Below are 23,106 nucleotides of genomic sequence, written 5' to 3'. Positions count from 1 at the left end.
ATTTAGTTGCCACACCTCATATAAAATTAAAAGTCCTATCACGCACCTCTCTATCCTAACCGAAGGCCAATTATATTTAGTAAGCTTCAGTTTCCTCGGTCGGAAATTTTTTGATGTTCGTTAAATAATTTAGTTAACCAATGTACTAAATAATTTCATCCTGCTCGAAACTTCAATTAACCAATATACTACATACAAGGTGGCCACAAAGTTCCGTTACCTCTGAAAATAAATAACACAAACCACTAAACGTTTGTAAATAACTACACGGAAAGAACTGAATGACATGAACAGCAATGTTTTCGAGAAGTTTTATTGAGATAGGAAACATTAAGTTTCCAAAGGATCAGTCTGTCGACCGTCATTCTTATGACAAAGGATAATACGCCGCCAGATTCTGTGCTACATCTTACGGAGCATTGCAGGTGTAACTTAAGTGAAAGATTGTCGCACAGCTTCTGTCAGTTCGGCAGTGATATCGGAACGGTTTTGTGCAACGATGCTCTTTATGAACCCCTATAGCGCATTATCACAGGTGGTGAGGTCTGGGCTTCGTGGTGGCCAGGCAAGTGGTGCGGGCAAATCCGGACTACCACGACAAATCGAACGCCCAGGAAAGATTTCCCTAAGATATTCGCGTACGGCGAGGGCTTAATGGAATGGGCAGATGTCCCATCATGCTGAAACCAACATGTTTCTTTAATTCCGTACTTTTCCAATAGAGGAACAAATCAATTTTGCAGTGTGTCCAGGTATCGCTGATGATTCACAACACCGTTGAAAAAGAACGGCTCAAATACGCGTTTTATGTCCATGCCTGTCCGTATCATCACATGCGGAGGATTCTATTCCAATTCTTCATAAAAGTATAGATTGTCCTTGGACCAAAAGACCACATTGTGTGCACGAGAACTCCTGTAAACTGCACACTCATTGAAGAAGAAAACTTTGCCGCGTTTTGGTATTATGTCGAACGTCTGAAGGAAAACCACACATGCCTCCACTCTCCGATTCATTTTTGCGTCCGACATGGACACGGGGGTAAGTCGATATGGGCGCAGGCCTAAGTCTTGTTTCAAAACTTATATTAGCATTTATCAAGGGGTAACAGGAATTTGTGGCCACCCTGTAAATTCCAAATAACTAAAAAGTTATAGAGACAAGTATATAACTTATTTGCTTCTGCCGAATTTCCTCACATTGTATAGTTTTAATTACAGATACTCTCAAATCAGTAGTTTTGTTATGTATGAACATCCTATAGTCAACGTTTGTCGCCATGTATATTTAATAGAGACGGTCTGCAAATTCATTGTATTTTTTCAGTTTGATTTTCAACATTATTTAGAATCTATTCGTTGGTGTTCATGGCAAATAAAATTAATAAACCTCATTCGTGTGTAATTAAACATCAACCCAGAATAATGTTTATATTCCAAAATCTGGATTCTGAACAGATGCAGGTACTGAAAATTGTATCTACACAGATCTTCATCAGTATAGTAATTATATATAATCCCTGTTGCTTGACGTCACATTCTTTGCAAAACAACAAAATCTTAAAATATCTGAAAGTGTGGTCAAAGTTAGTACCAATGCCAAAAGAAGAAAAAAAAAATATTTGTATGGTAGTCATATTGTGAAATCTAGAGAGTTCTGAACTTTTGTTTTATTTTATTTATTTTTAAATTATAACTTGCTCGTCCGTTTCTTAATACCTGCTAAGATCAAGAATCAAGTTGTCCACGTGAGGCAAAATGACTAGACAAGATAGAAATATTGTTCTCTCCCCGTTGCTACGGCCCAGTCTGAAACGCATTAAACATTGAAATCTGGTATTTTTTAAATTTTCAATTGAGTGTATGCCTAATCTACTTCAAGGGATATCAGTAGAAATATGATAAGAATGAAAGGCGTGGAGCCAGATACTATAAATGCAGTTTAATAAAAGTAACTTCTCAATATACATTTATTAAAAGTAACGGTTTAATAAAATTTTTAATTAATTTCTGTATTATTATTGCGAGAATAAATTACGAAACGCCATTGCAATTGAGTAATAATTATACCTCTATTACATGTACTGTTGTTTTATACATAAGAGGAGGGGTGATAGAATAAAAAATACAATACGTTGTTGTCATTGTAATCTGCTTTTTTTTTTTCGCTTTGTGTTCCTGTCCATGTGTGAGCTACGATAGTATTCGCCTACTGCGTGGTTAACATTTCTTGTTCATGTACAGTTGTGTATATTTCCAAGTTTTGCGATTTTATAAATATTTATTTATTTTTAAAAATTCTACAATATTATTGGTGATGAATGAAAAAGTATAAAGATGGAGGACATAAAATCTATAAATCTCATTAAGCTGAAGAAAATGAGTGAGTAGTGAGTAGTATATATCTAGTTTTCGAGATAATTGAGAAAAATGACCTTAAAATTGATGCAGTTCGAGAACTATGACGTGAAACTGATATTGAAATATATTCTTACCAAGCTTTAGGTTATGACACTTATGATTAATGTGATATAGTTCAAAATGAATTTGTTGAACTATGATATTGTCCAAATATATATATACAGAGGGTTGATTAATTCGTGTGTCAATTTCATTTGTTCACTGTGCAGAAGTGGTATGAGGTAAAGCCGTGCAATTTGGTGTAACTTTAGACGAAGGGCATAAGTTTTGTCTCGCCATAGAAGCATGTCACTTGTATTAAAGATTGAAGAGATATAGAGTCAAAGGTCAAATTTCGATATTTTCCTTATGGGATTACAATGGTAAATTCTGAAAGAGCCTCAAAAAACGCAAATCAAAGTAATAACAAAGAAAAAGCTGTATGGTATGATTCTATGTCGAAAGATGACCAAATACGCGTCAATCAAGTGTCAAGGTCAGAGGTCACGGTCAGATAAAGACCACAGGTCATCTTGAGAACCCATTTGACATGATGAGGTACGCACATTGCGTTGTTTTCAGTGTATTCAAATGGGTTCTCAAGATGACCTGTGGTCTTTATCTGACCGTGACCTATGACCATGATACTTGATTGACGCGTATTTGGTCATCTTTCGACATAGAATCATACCATACAGCTCTTTCTTTGTTATCACTTTGATTTGCGTTTTTTGAGGCTCTTTCAGAATTTACCATTGTAATCCCATAAGGAAAACATCGAAATTTGACCTTTGACCCTATGTGAATGTTGTGCAGAAAATATTACATTCTAAAGGACTTTCTGAGTGCCAACTTATATATATATATATATATATATATATATATATATATATATATATATATATATATATATATATATATATATATATATATATATATATATATATATATATATACAAAGGCCTGACGTTATACTTTTAAAACCTTAATCATTGGTGCCTTATTCATATTAAGGAATCATTGTAAATTATATTTTACATTGTTTTACTTCCCGATAGTAACTGCACAAACAAAAAAAAGCGTATTGCAAATTCACCAGAGTAACGTATTTTTTCTTGCTTCTGGGTGTTAGTCTGGCGAAAGCTTTTGACCATTCACAATGTTTTCTTCAGTCAGAGTGAAGGTGACGAAACATATTTCTATTTTGATGCTCATGTTCTGAAACTTGTTCTGCAGTACTGTAATCTTTCATTAATGTGGTGTAATTGCGGCGTAGAGAAATTTAAGACATTAAAAATGTTTTCTGTGTTCCACTTATAAAGGTAACCAACTGTCGCTTCGTATGGAGGTCTGTGTTCCATTTGTCCTCGCACCGTGACTTGAATGCGAATGGAGATAAAGCGAATGTCAGTATTGGGTATATCCAATATACTACCTCGTTGTGTCAGTTCAGTTACACCGTGAACTTGCGTAAGGACAGAGTGAATATGGAATCTCCACAGAGCGTCATAAGAGTGGTATATGCTGTACGAGTTCAAACTAGAGTCAAACGCCGCTACAGCGGGGCGGAAGATATGCTAGGCCTTTAGTGAAGGTGTCGTGACTACGCGGACAGTGCAGCGGTGGTTTAACACGTTTAAGGACGATGACGAAACACTCGAAGACGCACCACGTGCCGAAAGACCAGCGCGTGGTACAAAATGAAGATCTTCAGGTAGCAATTGAATCGAACAGTGGCCAGACATGTAAGGAACTGGCACTGCAATTCAGCGTGAGTGCAGAAACCATTCGGCAGCACCTCCATCAACTAGGGAGGCACTACCAGTTGAATCGATGGGTCCCACATGATTTGACTTCGGACCAGAAGGCAACGCGAGCAGACACCTATGTTTCCTTGCTGTCTCGTCTCAGAAAGGAGCAATTTCTGGTCAGGATGTTGATATGTGATGAGAAGTGGGTCCTGTACGAAGCTCCACGGCGCCGTCATCATTGATTAGCATCCCATGAACCGGTTCCAAAACAGCCAAACCAACAGCACTGCTCCAAAAGAAGGTTCTCCTATGTGTTTGGTGGATTGCTCGTGGCATCGGACATGGGGAACTGCTACCAGCTAGTCAGAATATCAATGCAACTGTGTACTGTCAGCAGTTGAGCCTTGTTCAGAAAAAACTCAAAACTTCTGAATTGCAAAGGGGTCCTCCTGTTACAGGACAACTTTAAGCCCCACGTAGCTAAGATGACCCGGGACACCATTCTACGCCTTGTATGGGAAACACTATTGCATCCGCCATACTTCCCGAACATTGCACCGTCTGATTATTACCTGTTCCATTCCTTGGACAATCAGCTTAGAGGACGCCAGTTCAAATCCCTAGTAGAGGTGCAAAATGCACTTGATACCTTCTTCGTTTCACGGCCCACCAAGTTCTACCGCGATGGAATCCATTGGCAGAAGGTCGTCGATGGTGATGGGGACTATTTTTGATCTTCCAGGTACATGTTAGGTGACTTACCGATTTTCGAAGGTGGTGAGTGAAAAAGCGACAGAACTTTCTTGGTTACATTCATAGTTACAGAAAATGTCCAAATTCAATGTTTCCAATACTAAAATTGTAATTTTCGTCAGTTAATAAAGATTTTTCTTTAAGGATAGTGTAGATCGCGTGCGATCAATGAAACTAATCCAATGTTGACTAAAGTTGGCGTAGCGATAAACCTTGACAAGCTTAGTGTGTATGGCAAATACTATGGTGTACAAGGTTGTGGTTCCCTAGTTTAAGGTTTGAACTTCGTCAGATTTTTTGCAAAATAGTGTCTACATGATCGATGAAGTTCATCTAATCTTGGTCAAACATAGCATCGTGATAGACCGTGAGGAACGTAGCATGTATATGAAATATTATAGCGTACAGGCCTTTGATTTCTGAAATACCATGGCGTACAGGTTTTTGATTTCTGACATAGTAAGGTTTCCAGACGTTTGATTACTTCCTAAAATATTATGGTGTACAGGACTTCTTTCTGAAAAATGATGTACAGGCCTTTGATTCCTAAAATGTTATGGTGTATAGGCCCTTGATTCCTGAAATGTTATGGTGTACAGGCCTTGACTTTCTGAAATATTATGGTGTACAGGCCTTGAATTCCTGAAATATTATGGTGTACAGGCCTTAGATTCCTGAAATATTATGGTGTACAGGCTTTGAACTTCTGAAATATTTGGTCTAGGAATTAATTCGTGCGGTTGGTACGCACACATTGAAGCTGTAGTACAAACACAAAATACATAAATACCTTAAGAAAAATATTGTCCATCGCTAGCCACCACTTTCGCCCATCTGTCAGGCAATGTACGGATTCCGTGGCGAAAGAAGTCCTCATCCTTGGAAGCGATCCAGTCAGAGACCCATGTTTCGATATCTTCTGAAGAAGTAAACCGCTGTCCAATCAAATCGTTGTTCATGCAATCGAACAAGTAGTAGTCCGAAGGAGCAACGTCTGGTGAATACGGCGGGTGGGGTAAAACTTCCCATCCGACATTTTCTAAATAGGTTTTGACCGGTTTTGCGACATGTGGGCGAGCGTTATCATGTTGAACAATAAGTTTATCATGTCTGTTCTCCCATTCTGGTCGTGTTCTGGCCAGAGCTTGCTTCAAACGCATTAATTGTCGTCGATAACGTTCTCCATTCATAGTTTTACCCGGTTGCAGCAGCTCATAGTACACCACACCTTTCATATCCCACCATATGCACAGCATAACCTTTGCACAGTGAATATCTCGTTTTGGTTGTGATGGACCTGGTTCACCTGGTTTCACCCAGGCCTTTTTTCGTTTAGGGTTCTCGTAATGGATCCACTTCTCATCACCCGTAATAATTCGATGCAGAAACCCCTTTCTGCTCTGTCGTTGAAGCAGCAATTCGCAAATGGTTTTTCGTCTTTCAACGTATCTGTCTTTCAATTCATGTGGAACCCAATGTGACATCTTTTGAATCATTCCCATGGCTTTCAAGCGTTTGGAGACTGTTGTTTGATCAACGCCTAATGCTGCTGCAAGTTGTTCCTGCGTTTGACACGAATCCTGCTCGAGCAATGCTGTCAATTCTTCGTCTTGAAATTTTTTTGGCTGTCCAGCTCGCTCTTGATCTGCCAAGCCGAAATCACCACTTCTAAACCGTGCAAACCACTTCTGACACGTTCGCTCAGCTAGAGCATGGTCACCATACACTTCCACCAAAATACGATGACTTTCAATCGCACTTTTCTGCATGTTAAAGTAATGCAGCAGGACACCCCGCAAAAACACTTTATCAGGCACAAATTGCGCCATGTTCACTTAACTACAAACTGGTGTTGTTGACGCTTTAATCCACTGCCCTATACTACGAACGATACGCGATGACAGGGGTTTGCAACACATGTGTGGATACACGGAACTGTGGGACGCTCCGTTCGTTGCGCCATCTCTTGTCCACCCGCACGAATTAATTCCTAGACCAAATATTATGGTGTACAGGCCTTAATTCCTCGAATATTATGTGTACAAGCCTTGGATTCCTGAAATATTATAGTGTACAGGCCTTTAATTCCTGAGTTATGGCCATCAAAGTTGGGGTTTGAACTTCGCTAAATTTTCGCAATAAATTCTCTTCTATTTAGAACAAAAATACATGGATCAAACCAGTTCTTAAACATTAATTTCAGACATAAAAAAGTAAATAATGAGTGATTGATTAGCTGTGCTATAAATATATTTTGGGTAATTACAATACAAATTTGTTTTTAAAAACTCAATGAAGGACGAATTTTTTAATGAACAAACTCCATGGCTCTGGATAAGTAGAGTAACAAATAAAACACAGTTCTGACCAGAGCAGAATGAAATATATTAAAAACTATACTTACAATGTGTTATAGTTTCAAGGACCTTACGTCCTCTTCATCAGACACAAACACTGAGAAAAAACAGGTGACAGCAGATTTTATATACACGAGAAAGTGAAAGGCCACGCTCTTTCTTCTCTCTCATTGGTCGGAGGTAACCAATGAGGATAAAGGCAATTCCGCGCCAACAGAAAAATATAATGAGACCTTTCACTTTTTCTAACATTTCTTTAAACAGATGACATACAAAGAAAAGTAAATAACAAATAGAAAATATTAAATAAGAAAAATAAATAACTAAATATATATATATATATATATATATATATATATATATATATATATATATATATATATATATATATATATATATATATATATATATATATATACGATTTTTTCCGTAATTGGAAATTTCCTAGTTGAAAATTGAACTCCTAAGAGAAGCGGGGGTATAAATCGTATTGTTAAGTTTCTTTTCAACTACTAAAGTTCGAAAGTTGGCACGTAATTGATTTATGGGGAGTGAGACAGCAGGATGTCACTTAACTTGCATGAATGCAAAATGAATTTGCGGGAGGGAAAAACCTTAAAATATTGACTTCAGAGTGATGGACATCGGTTCATTTACTATATATATATATATATATATATATATATATATATATATATATATACAGGAATCCACGGATACTTCCTTGGTTAGGGATCAAAGAACGTGTACCGCAGGAAAATAATTAAATTTAATTAGGAAAGCTGCAAACAATACAGTACTATGTATAGGCAATTGTACTATTCAGTCTGTTGGCACTGGTTCGCTAGAACCGGTTAAAATATTTCCAGTTCGTAGAATCGTTTGTTATACCCAGACTTAACAATAAATTTGACCAAGTTATACCCAGGAACTGTAAATTTTAGTAAATTTGGTTTTTTAGAAATTCTTACAGCGACAGAGTTAAACATATGATCTCTCAGAACAAGGTTGAGTTGAGTTGATTTTGGGTTTAACGTCTCGTTCAGCAGCAAGGCTATATGAGGCGTGGACCTACTGATTAATGTGGAATCCGAACCACATGAGCTCCCGACGGAAATCGAACTCGGGTTTCCCACGCGAAAGGCGCGTATGCTAACCGCTTAGTCACGAGAGAGCTCTCAGAACAAGGTATAAGCGTTTATTACTTAATCTCAAATGCTCAGATGTCAAGAATAAGAAGTGGGTTCACTTGAGTGTAGAGGGTTATTTATATTTGAAACACACAATACAAGTATCAACAATTGTCGATCTTAAGGTCTTTCCAATACTTTTTGACAACCATCTATCTTGGTTAATTCGTTTCCAAAATATTCGCAATACTACCTAATTTCCTCATACCAACTTGTATTAGGATACTGTGTAGGTCTCTACTTGTTACTTACGATATTCACTAAAGATTTTGTTTTTTGTACCGTGTATCTAGTTTGTTTCCTGAGTGTGTTATATCTGTTTGTCTACACACACCTCTCCATCTACACACTCTCTCTCTCTCTCTCTTAAACTTGCAATTGAATAACACATTGCGTACAGGAATTTTAACATTGATCTCACATCCTTGAAATTCCCCTTCCTGAAAATTCCTTGCACTTCCAAGCTTTCGGCTCATGCCTCGAGCCTTGTTCACGAAAGATAAAAATAAAAGAAATAAAAACTTGAAGGAAATGTAACAGAAAAATTCTATATGTTTTCGTTCTCTCTCTCTATTTATATATATATATATATATATACAGTGAAACCTGTCAACTTGGCCACCTCTCTAAGTTGGCCACCTGCTTATCTTGGCCTAGTTCGTCTTGAACCTGCATTTTCCCATAAGACATTCGTTACTTACTACTCTATAAGTTGGCCACCTGTCTATCTTGGAAGTTGGCCACACTGAAGCAATGTTTATTCTATGATAATAATGATAAATTTACCTGCGTATCTTGGCCACGCAAAATACAGTTTTCTTATATTTCTTAACTCTTTCGAATTCCCATATGAGAGGCAGATGTTCTGTATTTCTGACTGGCGAAAAGAAGCAAGGATCCCTGCGATTTGCTCTTGGAGGTCAATGGCCAGAACACTACCCTCATAAAGGTATGGTGAAGGAAGATGTAAATAAGAAAAAGCACGTACAGGAATTCAGGAAATTGTTGTACGTCTTTGTTTACCCTGTCTGTTTTGGTAAAACCATTAGTTATATCAGCTCCTTTCATCAATGGGGAGCTTTAGTAATTCCGGAAAATTCTCAAGGTTAAAACTAACCATCTCAATTGTCAACTATTGGCACCTGTCGGCTTGTCAAAAGATAGCGGAGTTTTTGAGATATGAATTCCCTCAAGATTTTCTCAAAATATCTTTTGCTCCGATGGAAACACTTCTAGCTCATTAACAAGAGGTAGTTAACTACAATATTAGAATGTGCATATCTGCAAAAAGAATAAAACAAATACGTCTGGAATTAACCACCATTCAGCAACAACTGAAAAGAAGTCATATAAATTGCATATGAATTTCTCAATTTATAACTTAGCTTTTCTTTTTTTCAATCTGAATAACTCAGTGTGCTATAATATCAATTTCAATAAACTGCGTACATACGGTTCTATTTTATGGTTGTTTGTGTTATTGTTTTCAATCCGAATAATCCAATGTACCAGACTAGTTTTCAGGGAGAGAAAGGTATGCACATATATTAAACATACTATATTATTATTTTCTAGTACTGTGTATTTTTATGATTACTCTATATACATTATTTATTAGTAGCTGTCGTGCCACTGCTTATTAAAATTTTACAATCAAGTAATACTAGAAATCCTATTCTAAAAATATACAAATCATACTTATTTTCTGTAAGTTGCCCACCTGTCTAAATTGGCCACTTTTCGATGGAACCAATGGTGGCCAACATAGACAGGTTTCACTGTATATATTCTTCTTGAAGAGGGCTCCACGTTGAAAGCTGAAAGTTTAAATCTGCCAGGAATTTTCAGGAATTAGAGTTCAACTGGCATTCCTTCACCTTTAGTACAATGTGTTATTTGATGCCCGGTAATAGAATAAATAAATTTAAGAAAATGTTAAAAAATGTATTAGCTAAGGATTAAATTGAGTCCTTTCAACAGGGATAGTATTGGGATTCCATCCAATATGAATCCATTATAATGCTCTGCAGGAGGGAACTCGAAACATTGCTCATCGTATTGTAAGAATACGTTCTTACTCACATCAATATTCTTTAAGTCTGTCTGTCTATTTCATGTAAGTGATCTTTCTTCTAGCACTTAGCTTCCAGTCAGTCACCTAGCAGTTTAAATTCTGAGCACATTCCGCTGTTCTGGGCACTATTTTAGTTCTTTTTTCGTTCTTTCTTTCTAGAAATTCAGTTCACTTACTGTAAATTTATTCACAATTTATGAAATATCAAGCTTTTGCATATTGTAAAGATTAATTTTAATAATTATATTTTAGTCATTTCCTGTTCATAACAATATTGCTATACATCTGGAAAATGAAATACTGTATGCGTTTGGACAAAAATAAAGCGCGAACAAGAAATTGGTAGACTGGAACACCGTATGTGCGCAATGAAACAGGCATACCATTTGACCAAACTGTAAACATGAGCAGATACTGAGTGTTTTGTCTACCTGTAGGCCACAATTGTCCGTTTGAAGCTGCAGTATTCATGGTGTCACGAAAGGAGAAAGAAGTGGTGGCAAAAGTCATTATTTCATACTACGAAAATGAAGCAGGTAAAAGTAAGTTCAAAACACTGCTTCATTTTCGCGACGAAGGTATTTCAGAAAGCACGATATATCGAGTGATCTCCAGATTTGAGGCTACCCGGTAGAGAAGTTACCGCAAACGAACTGGTCGTCCAGCCGTGAAATCAGAACCGAAGATGACTGCGAAAATGCAGTTGTTGTTTCAAAGGGATCCGTCGATGTCGTCTCGCCGTGCTGCACAGAAGTTGAAGCTGAAGCAGTCAACTCTGCAGTTTATAAAGCAGAAAAAAGTTGAGAATTAAGGCATACGTAAAGAAAGGAGCCAAATGAAGTTCCAGGATTTCCATGCCTCGCATCCAGCTGTGCTACGATACGACGAGGAAACGAAGCGGCGGAGCAAGTTCTTTAAGAAAATATTGGTATAGCAAGCAATAGAAAGGGAGAGGGCAGTTTCGGAACCCTTTATATCAAAAGCACCATCAATGCTGACGTATATCTCTCGGAATATTTAAAGAGATTGATTCCTTTCTTATCTGGACGCCGAAAAGACAACGTTTTGTTTTGGCCAGATCTTGCTACGTCGCACTACACTAGGAATGTTGTCGAGTTCCTTTGTAGTGAAGGCTTCGTTGAGAAAGCAAAGAACCCGCCTAATGTACCCCAAGTGCGGGCCATAGAGACATTTTGGGCTTTACGTAAACAGAAGTATGCTCCCCAAAGAGCCAAAAATCTTCGTGGCTTCACACAGATTTGGAAATCTTTCAGCCAAGAAGTTGCGCGAGCTATAGGACTCGACCTGATGCGGAGGGGGACACATAATCTGCGGGGAATTGGGTATAAGGGCATCTAGAACGCCAAACTTATTTAAATTGTTTTGTACGGAGTCCTCATTCTTATGCACTGCCTAAGTTGGAAATAATTTCAGAAATACATTTCAGTCCTTATAGTTTTTCCAGTCTACCAATTTCTTGATCACCCCTTACTTACAGAATTAAAATAATTTTAACATAAGAGAAAAGAAGTTGATGTTAATGACGTACGTAAAAATGTTTTCTTTACCTATTTGATTGAACTTCTGCTAGAAAATTTGGGATTTGGTATGGTCTTCCGTTTGATTCTTACTCATATCATTCTTACCCAGTGAATGAGTCAAGCGTGATGTACTTCCGGCAGGTTCCAGGCAAAAGGTGTTAAGTATCAGGTTAAGTTAAGGTTATGGAACTTATCAATGTTACGGTTTGTGTTGACCTATAAAACTTCATAACAGAAAACAGAATTATTATTTTTAATCTCTATTTCCGAAACAAGAAACTAAAAATAAATAAATAAATAGGTTAGAGATAAGGAGGGCAAGGAAATCTTTTGCGTGAAAAGAAATGTGAATTAACGGACAAAGAGTGAAAAATTGACTGATGACTGAGACTCGAACTAGGGGTCTTGGGCATACCGTGCCGACGCGTTGACCACTACGCCACCCAGCCCGTTTCCCAGAACAGCCACACACACTCTCTATCTCTATCTATCTATCTCTGACTCTCTCTCTCTCGGCCGGTGCTCTAGACTCGTGGTTGTCTGAGATATATATTCAGTGGACATATTTCTCACTTTCGAATCACAAACACAAAGGCATTATATTTTCATCTCAGTAGTTCTATTGAGTGGCATAGATGAGTGTTCCTCAATTAACCTACAAGGCATACATCTAGATGTGAAATTAAACTGGATGTAGAACATGCATAGCATCCGACTATGAAAACAAAGATATCAAGTACAGTGTGTGTATGTATTACATAAATTAAAAATGTCTACGTAAAAGTCTATAAATCATTGCATACTTATTTGTCATATGGCATTCTATTATGGAGTAATTCTTCCGGAGTACAAGCAGTATTTAAATGGAGAAAAAAAGCGATAACAACAATAAAAGGAATTCCACAGGAAAAGTTTATGGACATGTTTTCTCAAAGATCTTGAAATAAGGGAAAGTTCGTGGACATCTTTGAAAGATTTTGAAGTAATAGACATAACAGTTATAACTAATTGTTACATGTTTTGCGTTGCGTTACGATCCGCAGTTTTTGCGAGGGCTAGTACTGAATAAGGCCCATAGTCATAACAGTGACACAGATGTCCGGAAGTGCCGCGCATACTACTTGTAAACGTTTGGAATATAGAGGCCTGTCCATTTCACCTGTGTCCTCGGAAAATATTGAAACATACATCGCCCCCACCGCCTTCTTGCGGAGGAAATCTTCCCTTTGCTTTGGGGAAAGATGTGTATGACCTCGGTTGTGTTGCCAATATGTCGTTCAGGCGTTTGGTCTTGGCGACTGAAGATTGTAAACTACTTAGAATGACTAATAAGACAGTGCACAGCGAAGCCCAGAAAATAATTCGGAATAGCAACCCTGTCCGCATCCAATTACTGAAGGATCTCGGCCTTAGCAACTTGTCCTCCTTCTTTTGAGGGATGTACGAGAAAAAACTCATCGACAGCAACGCCAGCAAGGGCACACTTGAAACAGAAGCGCTCTAGTTTTTGTTGATATTGCCTACTTCTCAACTACTATTACTGTACAAATACCAAATTTTAAAGGAATGGAGTCCATAACTTTCCTTAAAATAGAAGCGCCTGTAACACTGAAGTATTGGGAACCATTAAATCATAAAATTGCATAATAACTTTGATATTATTATTATTCCCTCTCTTGAAAAGTGCATATACGATAATGTTTGTAATGCAACATATTGTATATTTACAGAAATTCATAATTTATCAGCGTTTCCTATTTATTACAAAACTTCAATTTCCCTATTAAGAAGTATTTCCCAATTTTATACAACCTGGGTACTATTTGTAACTCTGTTTTAGTCAGTGTTTGTTACAAAAGTTCCAGAGATGCATTGATCAAGTAATGAAGTTACTATGAAAGCATGCAATGTAGCATCATGCAGTGCTTGTAACACATGTTCAGGGTGATGCTACATCATCGTAGTACATTGTGCGCTAATTAAAAATAACTTTCTTCATAATAATAGTAATAAGAAATAAAACTAAATACATGGCATTCTCCTTCCCGTACATAATTTCATCGGAAGGTACTCATTTGCACTATGTGTAATTATGTGTATTCTATATTCCAAAACACAGACTTGCAGTAATCTTTCATGTACAGATTTTCTCTCTTACCGATTTCCTCCTACCAGAGATATTTTTAATTCTGAAAAACTGTTCCACCTCGCATTGTGGAAGATCGACGTGTAAATACTGTGGTGTGTGTGTATATATATATATATATATATATATATATATATATATATATATATATATATATATATATATATATATATATATATATATATATATACAGGGTGTTCCAAACCAACACCTACAACGTTCGGGAGATGATTCCTCACACTACAGTAAGACAAAAAAGTATACACCAACCTGTGTGTACAAATGCTTCCTTTCGGAGTTATAAACTGCCGAAAACATGAAAAAATGAAGTATAAAGGTCATAACTCCAAAACTATGGGACGTACCGTAGTCGGGTGAACACTTACTTAGGAATTAATATGTTCGTTATCCAAAATTACATGTTTCAGAATCCTAGGTACTCACGCAACAATTTTTATAGAGGGAGTTTGGATACGGGCATGTAATTTGAAGTACTCACCAACTACCTCTCTAAAAATTCTTGCGGAAGTACCGCAGGATTGTGAAACTTGAACATTTGGATAGAGCACATACTAGTTCCGAAGTGAAGTCTTGACCCGACTACGGTAGGTCCCGTAGTTTTGGAGCAATGGGTCTTTAAAGTTTTTTTTTTAATTTCGGCAGCCTATAACTCCGGAAGGAAGCATTTGTGCACACAGGTTGATCCATTCTTTTTGTCTTATCTTAAGAGTCAGGAATCACCTCCCAAACTTTGTCGATGATGTTTTGAAACACCTTGCATATTGTTTCTGAATTTTGTACATCATTGTTAAACTTTCACTTTTGTTGTTTTATTGTGTTTTAATGTAAAATGGTAAATGCGCTATATTTGTAACTATACAAATAAATACTAACTCGCTGCTTTCCCTGACAAGTGTATGATGTCTTATAAGTGAGTTGATGCAACGAACGAGAAACGAGATTTAAATTCTCGCAGAATTCCTTTGTATAGCCACTTATATATATTGTATCTACTGTATAGAGAAACATTTATGTATATTTACGGTCTTCTCAGTAGTAAAGCTTTTCACATTTAAATTTACTTACTATGAAGGCTGCAATCTACGAGAGATCTGAGCATACGTAAGTGAACGATTAGTGTTTTTACTTCGTAATAGGAAGGTTCCGAGTTCGAATCCCGCCACCAGGAATTTCTGAACTACTGTATCACTGATTAGTACACGCTATTTATCTGGTATTATATATAGGTGCTGCTCTATTCATTGTTTTGTTGTATTGTTGCATAAGATTGTGCTTTTTTTTTTTTTTTTTTCAGGCTACGCTCATATAGTGGGCGTTAATGAAATGAAATCTTTCAGTTTAACGCTTAGTAGTAGAGCGTTCACCTCTGGTCCTTGGGGTCCTTGGTTCGATCCCAGTTCGCGCCCACTAAACTTCGTAGTGGACAAACTCCGTGTGTGCGGGTTTTCTCGGATTCTGCCATTTTCTCCCACTTTCTTTATTCCACCATTTCATTCAGTTCTCATCATCACTGTTTCCTTTAGCCTAGCCGGCATAACCGTGGAACGTAAAACTTAGATTCATTTTCTTTCAATTTAACGTCCCACGAATAGGCCGTTTAGGCTAAGGAAGAGGGATGATTAAGGCAAGTGAATGATGATAGAATAATGTGTGGAATGAGAATGGGGGAGGAAACGGGATTACCCCGAGAAAATCCACGGACACAATGTTGTCCACCACAAAGTTACTTGACCGAGGATCGAACCACGGACCTCACGCTTTACCACTGAGCCACCGTAATCCTAGCACACGTTAGTGTTTTTAGGTAAGGAAAAAGAAAATAAGATTGAGATCCATATACAGTAGGTTTACTCGTTGATTGAGTTTCCTTTCACTTGTGCTGTCTTTCCACAGCATAGCACTTTAATCGTTAAAAAGTGTTTTATCCCGAAAAACGTTACATTTTCTGTATTATATGGTTGCATAATATGTTAGTGTATATGCTATAAATTCTTAAAGTAAGCGTAAGTTAATTTGTTTTTCATATCCACCATAAAATTCCATAACTAATGTTGCATTTTTCTTGTTCCTTTCACAGGGCAGAGACACTCCATCACCAGGTGACACACCGTATCTATGTCGACAACGCAATAGCAGCTCAAGTTTCACGAATCGTGTACAAGAAATGTCCGAAATGGAACGGGGCCACTTGTTGGCGAACGGGAACTGCGCCAGTACACCACCAGTATCTAAGGAGTCGTGTGTTTGACAGTGGATGAAGAGCCCGGAGGCGTCGTGATGGGAAGAACAACCGTTGAAGAAAGCAGTAGTCGAAGAAGCTGGGCACAAAATCAGCTAGTATCAGCAACACTTGAACAAATCAATATATGTCTACTACCAGTGCAGTAAGCCAGCTGATCTAGTCATTGCTCGTGAATTAACATATTAGTTCAGAGATTTGTGTAAGCTAACTGATACGTGACTTGTTTTTAATTCCAAGATATCAGTTGATCGATGCCTTCAATAGCTGGGACTCATTAATAAATAAATAGAAAAGAGAAAGAAACAAATTGTTAACTTTTTTTTTTCGTATAAGAGAAACTATTACTGCGAAACTTCGCATTCCACTTCCGTGACAACTAGTTTGAAATTTGGAATTTTAGTGAAACAAAGTGTTTCTGATGATGGAACGAACTTTAGTGAATGTTGCAATAACCCGTGTGGTTAATTAAATACGTCTACTCCAGACCTAGTGTTATCTCTGTAGATAGCAATTTGAAAATTAAACTTCATACGATATAGATATATGTATATGTATATATATATATGAAAATACATATTATATATATATATAGAGAAAAAATATTTTATAGTAATATATTTATCTGTTGACTGTTTTGCATCAAAGGAAACCTGTTGCAAACAAGTTTTTTTTTTTCTGAGCACCAGTGAATGCACATAAAAATATATGCAAACATAAAGTGTTTTCTTCGTGAAAAGAATATTTATAACTAAAAAAAAAAAAAATTAAGAATGTATCAAAGTAACAGATTTTTGAAAATAACTATCTTTTTTTTCACTTATCAGTAGTTTTAGAATTTAAGAAAAGAAAATAGTTTTTGTATGTTGTTTCATACCTATTGGTTGTTGTGGTAGATGTGTGATAAGAACCAAATCGTACCCATTTTTTTTTTTTTGTAGATAGTTGTTGATGTTCCAATGTTGCACATTGTGTATAACTGAAGTTCTGTATGCGTGTTAGCGTGTGTGTGTTTGAATGCAAGTGTGTGTATGGCGTTAATATGTAACAAAATTAACATCTAAGTCAAAAGGTATCTTATTTTTCGAATATCTTATTATTTATTTATGCTTTTTTTTAAGTGAACGACATTAAAACAGTATATATGTATATAATTAATATATATATATATATGTAGGCAAGAAAGGGTTGTGCAGTGCATTCTTTTACGTATTATGCAAGAAATATGAACATGTGAGTACGAGTGACTGGTCATAAAATAAATTTAAAGCTAAGTTTTCGTAACTACAGCGAATAAGGAAAAAAGAATAACACATAGTAATAATTAACTTATTATGCAGTGACTACCGACTATTTATTTCTTCATTGGCAATTCTTAAGATAAGGACCAAATGTACTGTCTTTGATGAAGTGATAATTCATTTTTGATCCCAGAAGCAATAATACATATAGTAAATTATTTCAAACGATAACTCCAAATTTCAAGCTGATGTAGTTTAATATATTGAATAATAATACAGTAGACTCCCGATTATTCGGCCTATTGTGACGGAAGGGCAGGCTGGATAGGCCGGAGTTGTATAAACTCATTTCTTTGCTTCACCAATACCAGAAGACAAAGTTTTTATACTGAAACTCACTGTTATAATACAGTACATATTTTCTCACTTCTTATTTGGCTCTGTGCTGGTAATTTATAAATGTTTATGTACTGCACTGCACGTTTCAAGAATTTATTAGAGAAAAAGTAAGTTAAACAATACGTACAGTATATGTAAACTGTTCACATTTTAACATAAATTCTATAATACCTAACTTAAATGCAGAAAACATAAACAAAACATTAACGTAAATCGTAGGCATATTTCTTAAGAAAATTGACTCAAACTGATTTTACAATACATAGATATGAAAAGGTAGGCCGGATACATGGAAGTCTACTGTAAAATTAGAAAACGTATTAAAAAAAAAAAGAATCAATTATACGGCAATCAGATATCTGTAATAACGTGTTATTCAGTGTATCTGTAATAACGTGAGTGGTAAGTAATATATTTATACAGGTACATAAGGATTATAAACATTGCAATTAAATACAAAGAAATTATGTTTGAGTGTCTTTGCCAGTTTATATGTATATAAGAGAAATTCGATGGTATGGAAGGAAAGTATTCAAATGGTTGAATTTTAGATGTGGGTATCAAAATTTGCCAACAGTCGTTAGTTTTTTTCTTTATTTAGGCAAACGTGGACCATATATTTATATTAATAGAAATATATGTATTTTTCACCCCCTAACGTTTGAAGATCTCTGTACTTAGGTAATAAGATGTTTTAAATTATTTCTGAGGCTTGAATAATTTACAGAGTATTTAATAGTTACGTTTTGCTCTTTAGATGTTAAAAGTTATTTAAAAAGATGTTATAAACCTTTGGGACGATCATACTCCACCCTGTAAAGTTTATGTATATCCCTAAAATGTGTGAACATTAAGAATGAAAATACGCTAACACTAACGAAACCAACAATCTGTTTTTAGTGCATTTATTATTGTGTAAGATTACTTTTAAAATTCTTTTCTTACCTTTTGATTGAAGTTGAAAGTTTTTAGCTCTTCGCTGATTATCTTTCCCCTTACTAAAGCCGTAAAACTTTGAAATATTCTAAATGCTGTACTTTCCACATTACTATACGACAAGAGTAAAACTGGTTTGAATTTGCTTTCCTCGTTGCACAGAAAATGACAATCTACACAAGGGCAAATTTCTGAATTGTACATTATGTTATCATCCATACAGTCAGACGAATCAGGTGGTCATTTTTGACAGGACATTTTTAGAGGGTAAATCACATTTCAAGGGGGATACACTTGTTATTACCATCAAATGTTTGCTTTTAAACTAGAAATCTTTGCAGGTAAATGGTCACACCGACTCCATATTCTCTCCTATTTGTCATTTTATTACCAATACTTTGCTGCAAACTGAAGAAGGAATTTTAGAGGTTTGGTACTTACTATCACAAATTGACTCTGACTGTAATTAGCACGTAGCCTGTTGGATCAGTAAATATATAATAAGTAATATTATTTCAATCTGTAAGTAGTAATGACAGTCCTAAATGATTTGTTTAAACTTGACCATGATGCTTGATCTGAAAATTTTCTACAACTCAAATATGTTCCTTTTGAATTGAGATTGTGACCTCAGGGAAGGTGCCGGTAACTACTATAACAAAGATGGCCGAAAATATGTCAAGTACTAGGAAATGCCTCCACATGTTACTGCGGCCAGTATTTTACATTCGTCTTTCATATAGAATTTGTCTACATTCGAAATCTTGTACGAAATATAAACACCTCACATATGGACATTTTAGTACAATATTCATTTTTTTTTTTCCTTTCTAGATCAAATGTGTTTTAAACGAAAAGTCCATATTTTATCTCTCTTCCCTTAATTGATTCCGAAATATTGACTTCTAATTGTAATAATTGCAGTCCCCGTTTCACCCTCTCCACATTGAATTTCCGGCCTTAAGTCAAATTTCAGAAAACATCGAAACATATTTAACTATTTTAAAGCAAAAGTCCGAATACCAAAGTTTCATGTCTGTAACTGTTAAGGATTTCGAGATATGAACAGTATAATAATTGAAATCTTTATTTTATCCCCGTTCTCCTCAAATTTTCAAAAACGTTTCCTTAGTGGTCCCATACGTCACAAAATCTATATACTATACGAAATTCAAGTTCCTGACTTAAGTAGTTTGACCCAGTCATTGATGAGTCAGTCAGGATTTCTTTATATATAGATGAATAAGAAACAATACAGTGAAATAGTGAACTTCAGTGAAGAAGCTAAACATCGAATTGCAATAGTGATAACAAGTGTGGCTCTTTAAGATTGAATTTACCCGTTTTTTGTGCTAATGTTCTGCTTTACAGGGAAACGAAGCTAAATAAAACTTACCAACTTTTCTTTTTCCTTTTTTTTAAAAAAAAATCTTAATTTATTCTGTTGATAAATGTATTGCTTTTTTTTTTTTTTTTACATTGACTCATTTAATTAGAATTATTTTTTAAGATACAAGATTGAAGATATTGTAAACACATATTTAACCAAACATATCATTACATTTAATTTATTATCTAATATCGTATTTGTTAATGTAGAAAGATCAAAAGGTTACTACGAAATGCTATCCAAAATTTTTCAGAGTAATATGAAAACAGAAATAATACTTCTGCAATGGTTTCTCCGCTGCTGGAATATGCTTTGAGAAAAAATCTTTGGAAGATCATTTAGCGTCACTTTGTATTGGATTCTCCTCAATGGTATGAAAACTTGTCCTTACACACAGAAGTTTCGGGAACGAAAGATTTTTCAAGGACGGGGGGACTGACAAGTGAAGTTGCGATACACACACACCTTGATGTACAAAATACTTAATGTAAAGCTGTTATTATTGACACAAATTGCGTACCTTTATTAATGACAGTAAATGTATTAAATTGTATAGTGGGTAAGTACGCAAATCTAATGTGTTTTGACTGTATTTCGAAGAACCAGATGAGGGGGAGGAAGGGATTCTCCTGCTGCGAACGCCCATGCTTACAAACGATGATATCATAAATGATAATTATCCCAAACAAAAAAGGTATCATTCTGTAAGCTTAAGTGCATATCAAAACGTTCCGACAGGAGCGTGAAGACGAATTTGCCGGTAGTTCAGTGCATATTCAAATATTTGGTTGAAAATTCTTGATATTTGGTATTTTTCGAATTTTGCGCAAAATTTCATCCTCTTTTTCGGATATCAATTTCTTATAATTGCGTAAAAATTGCCTGTAATTCACTACGACACTACACAATACAATAAAGCTCTATAATTCAGGCAGTAATGACTTGACAACAACAGTCTATTTACATACTAAATGAAATTTTTGTTTACGACAATTATGTGAAAAATGTTAACTGTTACTGCAAAAGTAGGAATTCTTCGAACTGAGTCACCTTGTATCAATGTAGCGAGTTACTGAAGTGAAAATTGATGAATTAACTATTCCATAAATTACCGAAGAGAAAATTAAATTAACTTACCGTATTTTACTGACTAAAAGACGCTCCTTCATTTTTATTTTCAAGCATTTTTTTTTAAAAAATCCCGTAATATTTTTATTTTTATTATTAGATTGCAAAGCCAGACTAAGAAAAAAAGTTGTGAATCCCTGCAACTCATGTTCGTCGCATCGGTGCACTGCTGCTATCGATTGAATCCAATGTTGCCAGACAGAGATAGGTTTCCCGCGACATTCACAATGGCCATTTTTAAGACTGGCGGGAATTTTAATCAAACACTCGAGATTTTTATATTAATTTCGAGTATAAGACGCATCAATTTTGGAGGCAATTTTTCGAAGAAAAAAGTGCGTCTTATAGCCTGTAAAATACGGTGCTTTTTTAATACGGAATTGGTGGTATTCATATAATGGGCGTAAATTTCATTTAGTGTATAAATAGTAAGAAGAATTTTTGGAACTAGAACTATTGTACAAATACAAAGAAGACGACAGCGTAGGAAGTATATAGAAACAACCATATTTTCTTCAGAGGTCTACTCCCGAGATGAATCCTGCAATGTAAGAAAGGGAAATATTTGGTCATTGCAAAAATTTAAGCAACACAGGTACGTAAAAATATTTTATTTCTGAACAATATATGAATGCATAAAGAAAATGAAAACATTAATGGAAGGTACTTGATTGCTGCACCTATTCTCACAGTGCTTTGCTATAATTGACAACAAATGACGAAAGGTGTTTGGAGAATTTTGGATAGCATCTCGTATACCGTGAAAGGTCACATTATGTCTGGTCGTTTATTTTTCTCTTAGGAAACAATCGATATTTGAAATAGCCAATGTTAAAAGGGTAATATGTACTTGGCGTGTACTTACCAAAATAGTATGTGGATGACTGAGGAGCATATGTGTGTACATAACTACAGTTGATTTATTCTGAATGAGAGTATGTAATACTTCTCGTTTTAAGTGGGCTTTTAAACTATAGTGATAAATAAAATTAAAAACCTGTACTTCAAAAGATGTAAAAGATAAACAGCAATAAAACAATTCGGAATAAATTATTGGATTCTGTACTATTCATTCCACTCACACATTTTTAAAATTAACTTTTGTGTAACTGAAGTTTTCAGCTTAATATCTGAAACGAGAGAAAAAGAGAAGACGCTGTAATTTGGAAAGATGATCACGTAAGGACATCTAATCTGTACATAATCACAATAACAATTATAGTAATTTAAGTGTTTAGTCATCACAAATTGTCTATATTCGTAATAAAATCTGTATGGGAAATGTAGTGTTTACAACAGTCACAATTGGTGAATTTGAATGAAAAACAACTTCATGATGGGACCAAATAAAATACAAACTTGCACAAATTATTGGCAATTAGAACGACTAGTTCTTTACATAATAGCAAGTGCACTGTTAACATCACAGTGACAGTTATAGATCATAAAGGGTGAACTAGAAATTGGTAGACTGGATAACTATAAGGATTGAAATATATTTTTGAAATTTATTTCCAAATTGGATCGTACATGACCGTACC

At 35.6% G+C, this 23,106-nt stretch overlaps 1 protein-coding gene across 3 annotated transcripts in view; it reads left to right on the top strand.

Annotated features, from left to right (window-relative positions):
- Positions 1 to 22,374, top strand: part of ZnT63C (solute carrier family 30 member 1) — a 281,272-nt gene extending 258,898 nt beyond the window's left edge. For all 3 annotated transcript variants that reach the window (XM_081739115.1, XM_081739113.1, XM_081739114.1), the window contains exon 10: positions 16,310 to 22,374. In XM_081739115.1, coding sequence (XP_081595241.1) covers positions 16,310 to 16,480 — 171 coding nt within the window. In that variant the 3' untranslated portion in view covers positions 16,481 to 22,374. The remainder of the gene's footprint in view (positions 1 to 16,309) is intronic.
- Positions 22,375 to 23,106: the final 732 nt, after the last annotated feature.

Source organism: Thermobia domestica, chromosome 14, assembly GCF_964235325.1.
Source record: "Thermobia domestica chromosome 14, izTheDome1.hap1.1, whole genome shotgun sequence".
Lineage (NCBI taxonomy): Eukaryota > Metazoa > Arthropoda > Insecta > Zygentoma > Lepismatidae > Thermobia > Thermobia domestica.
This window is presented reverse-complemented; position numbering and strand designations above follow the sequence as displayed.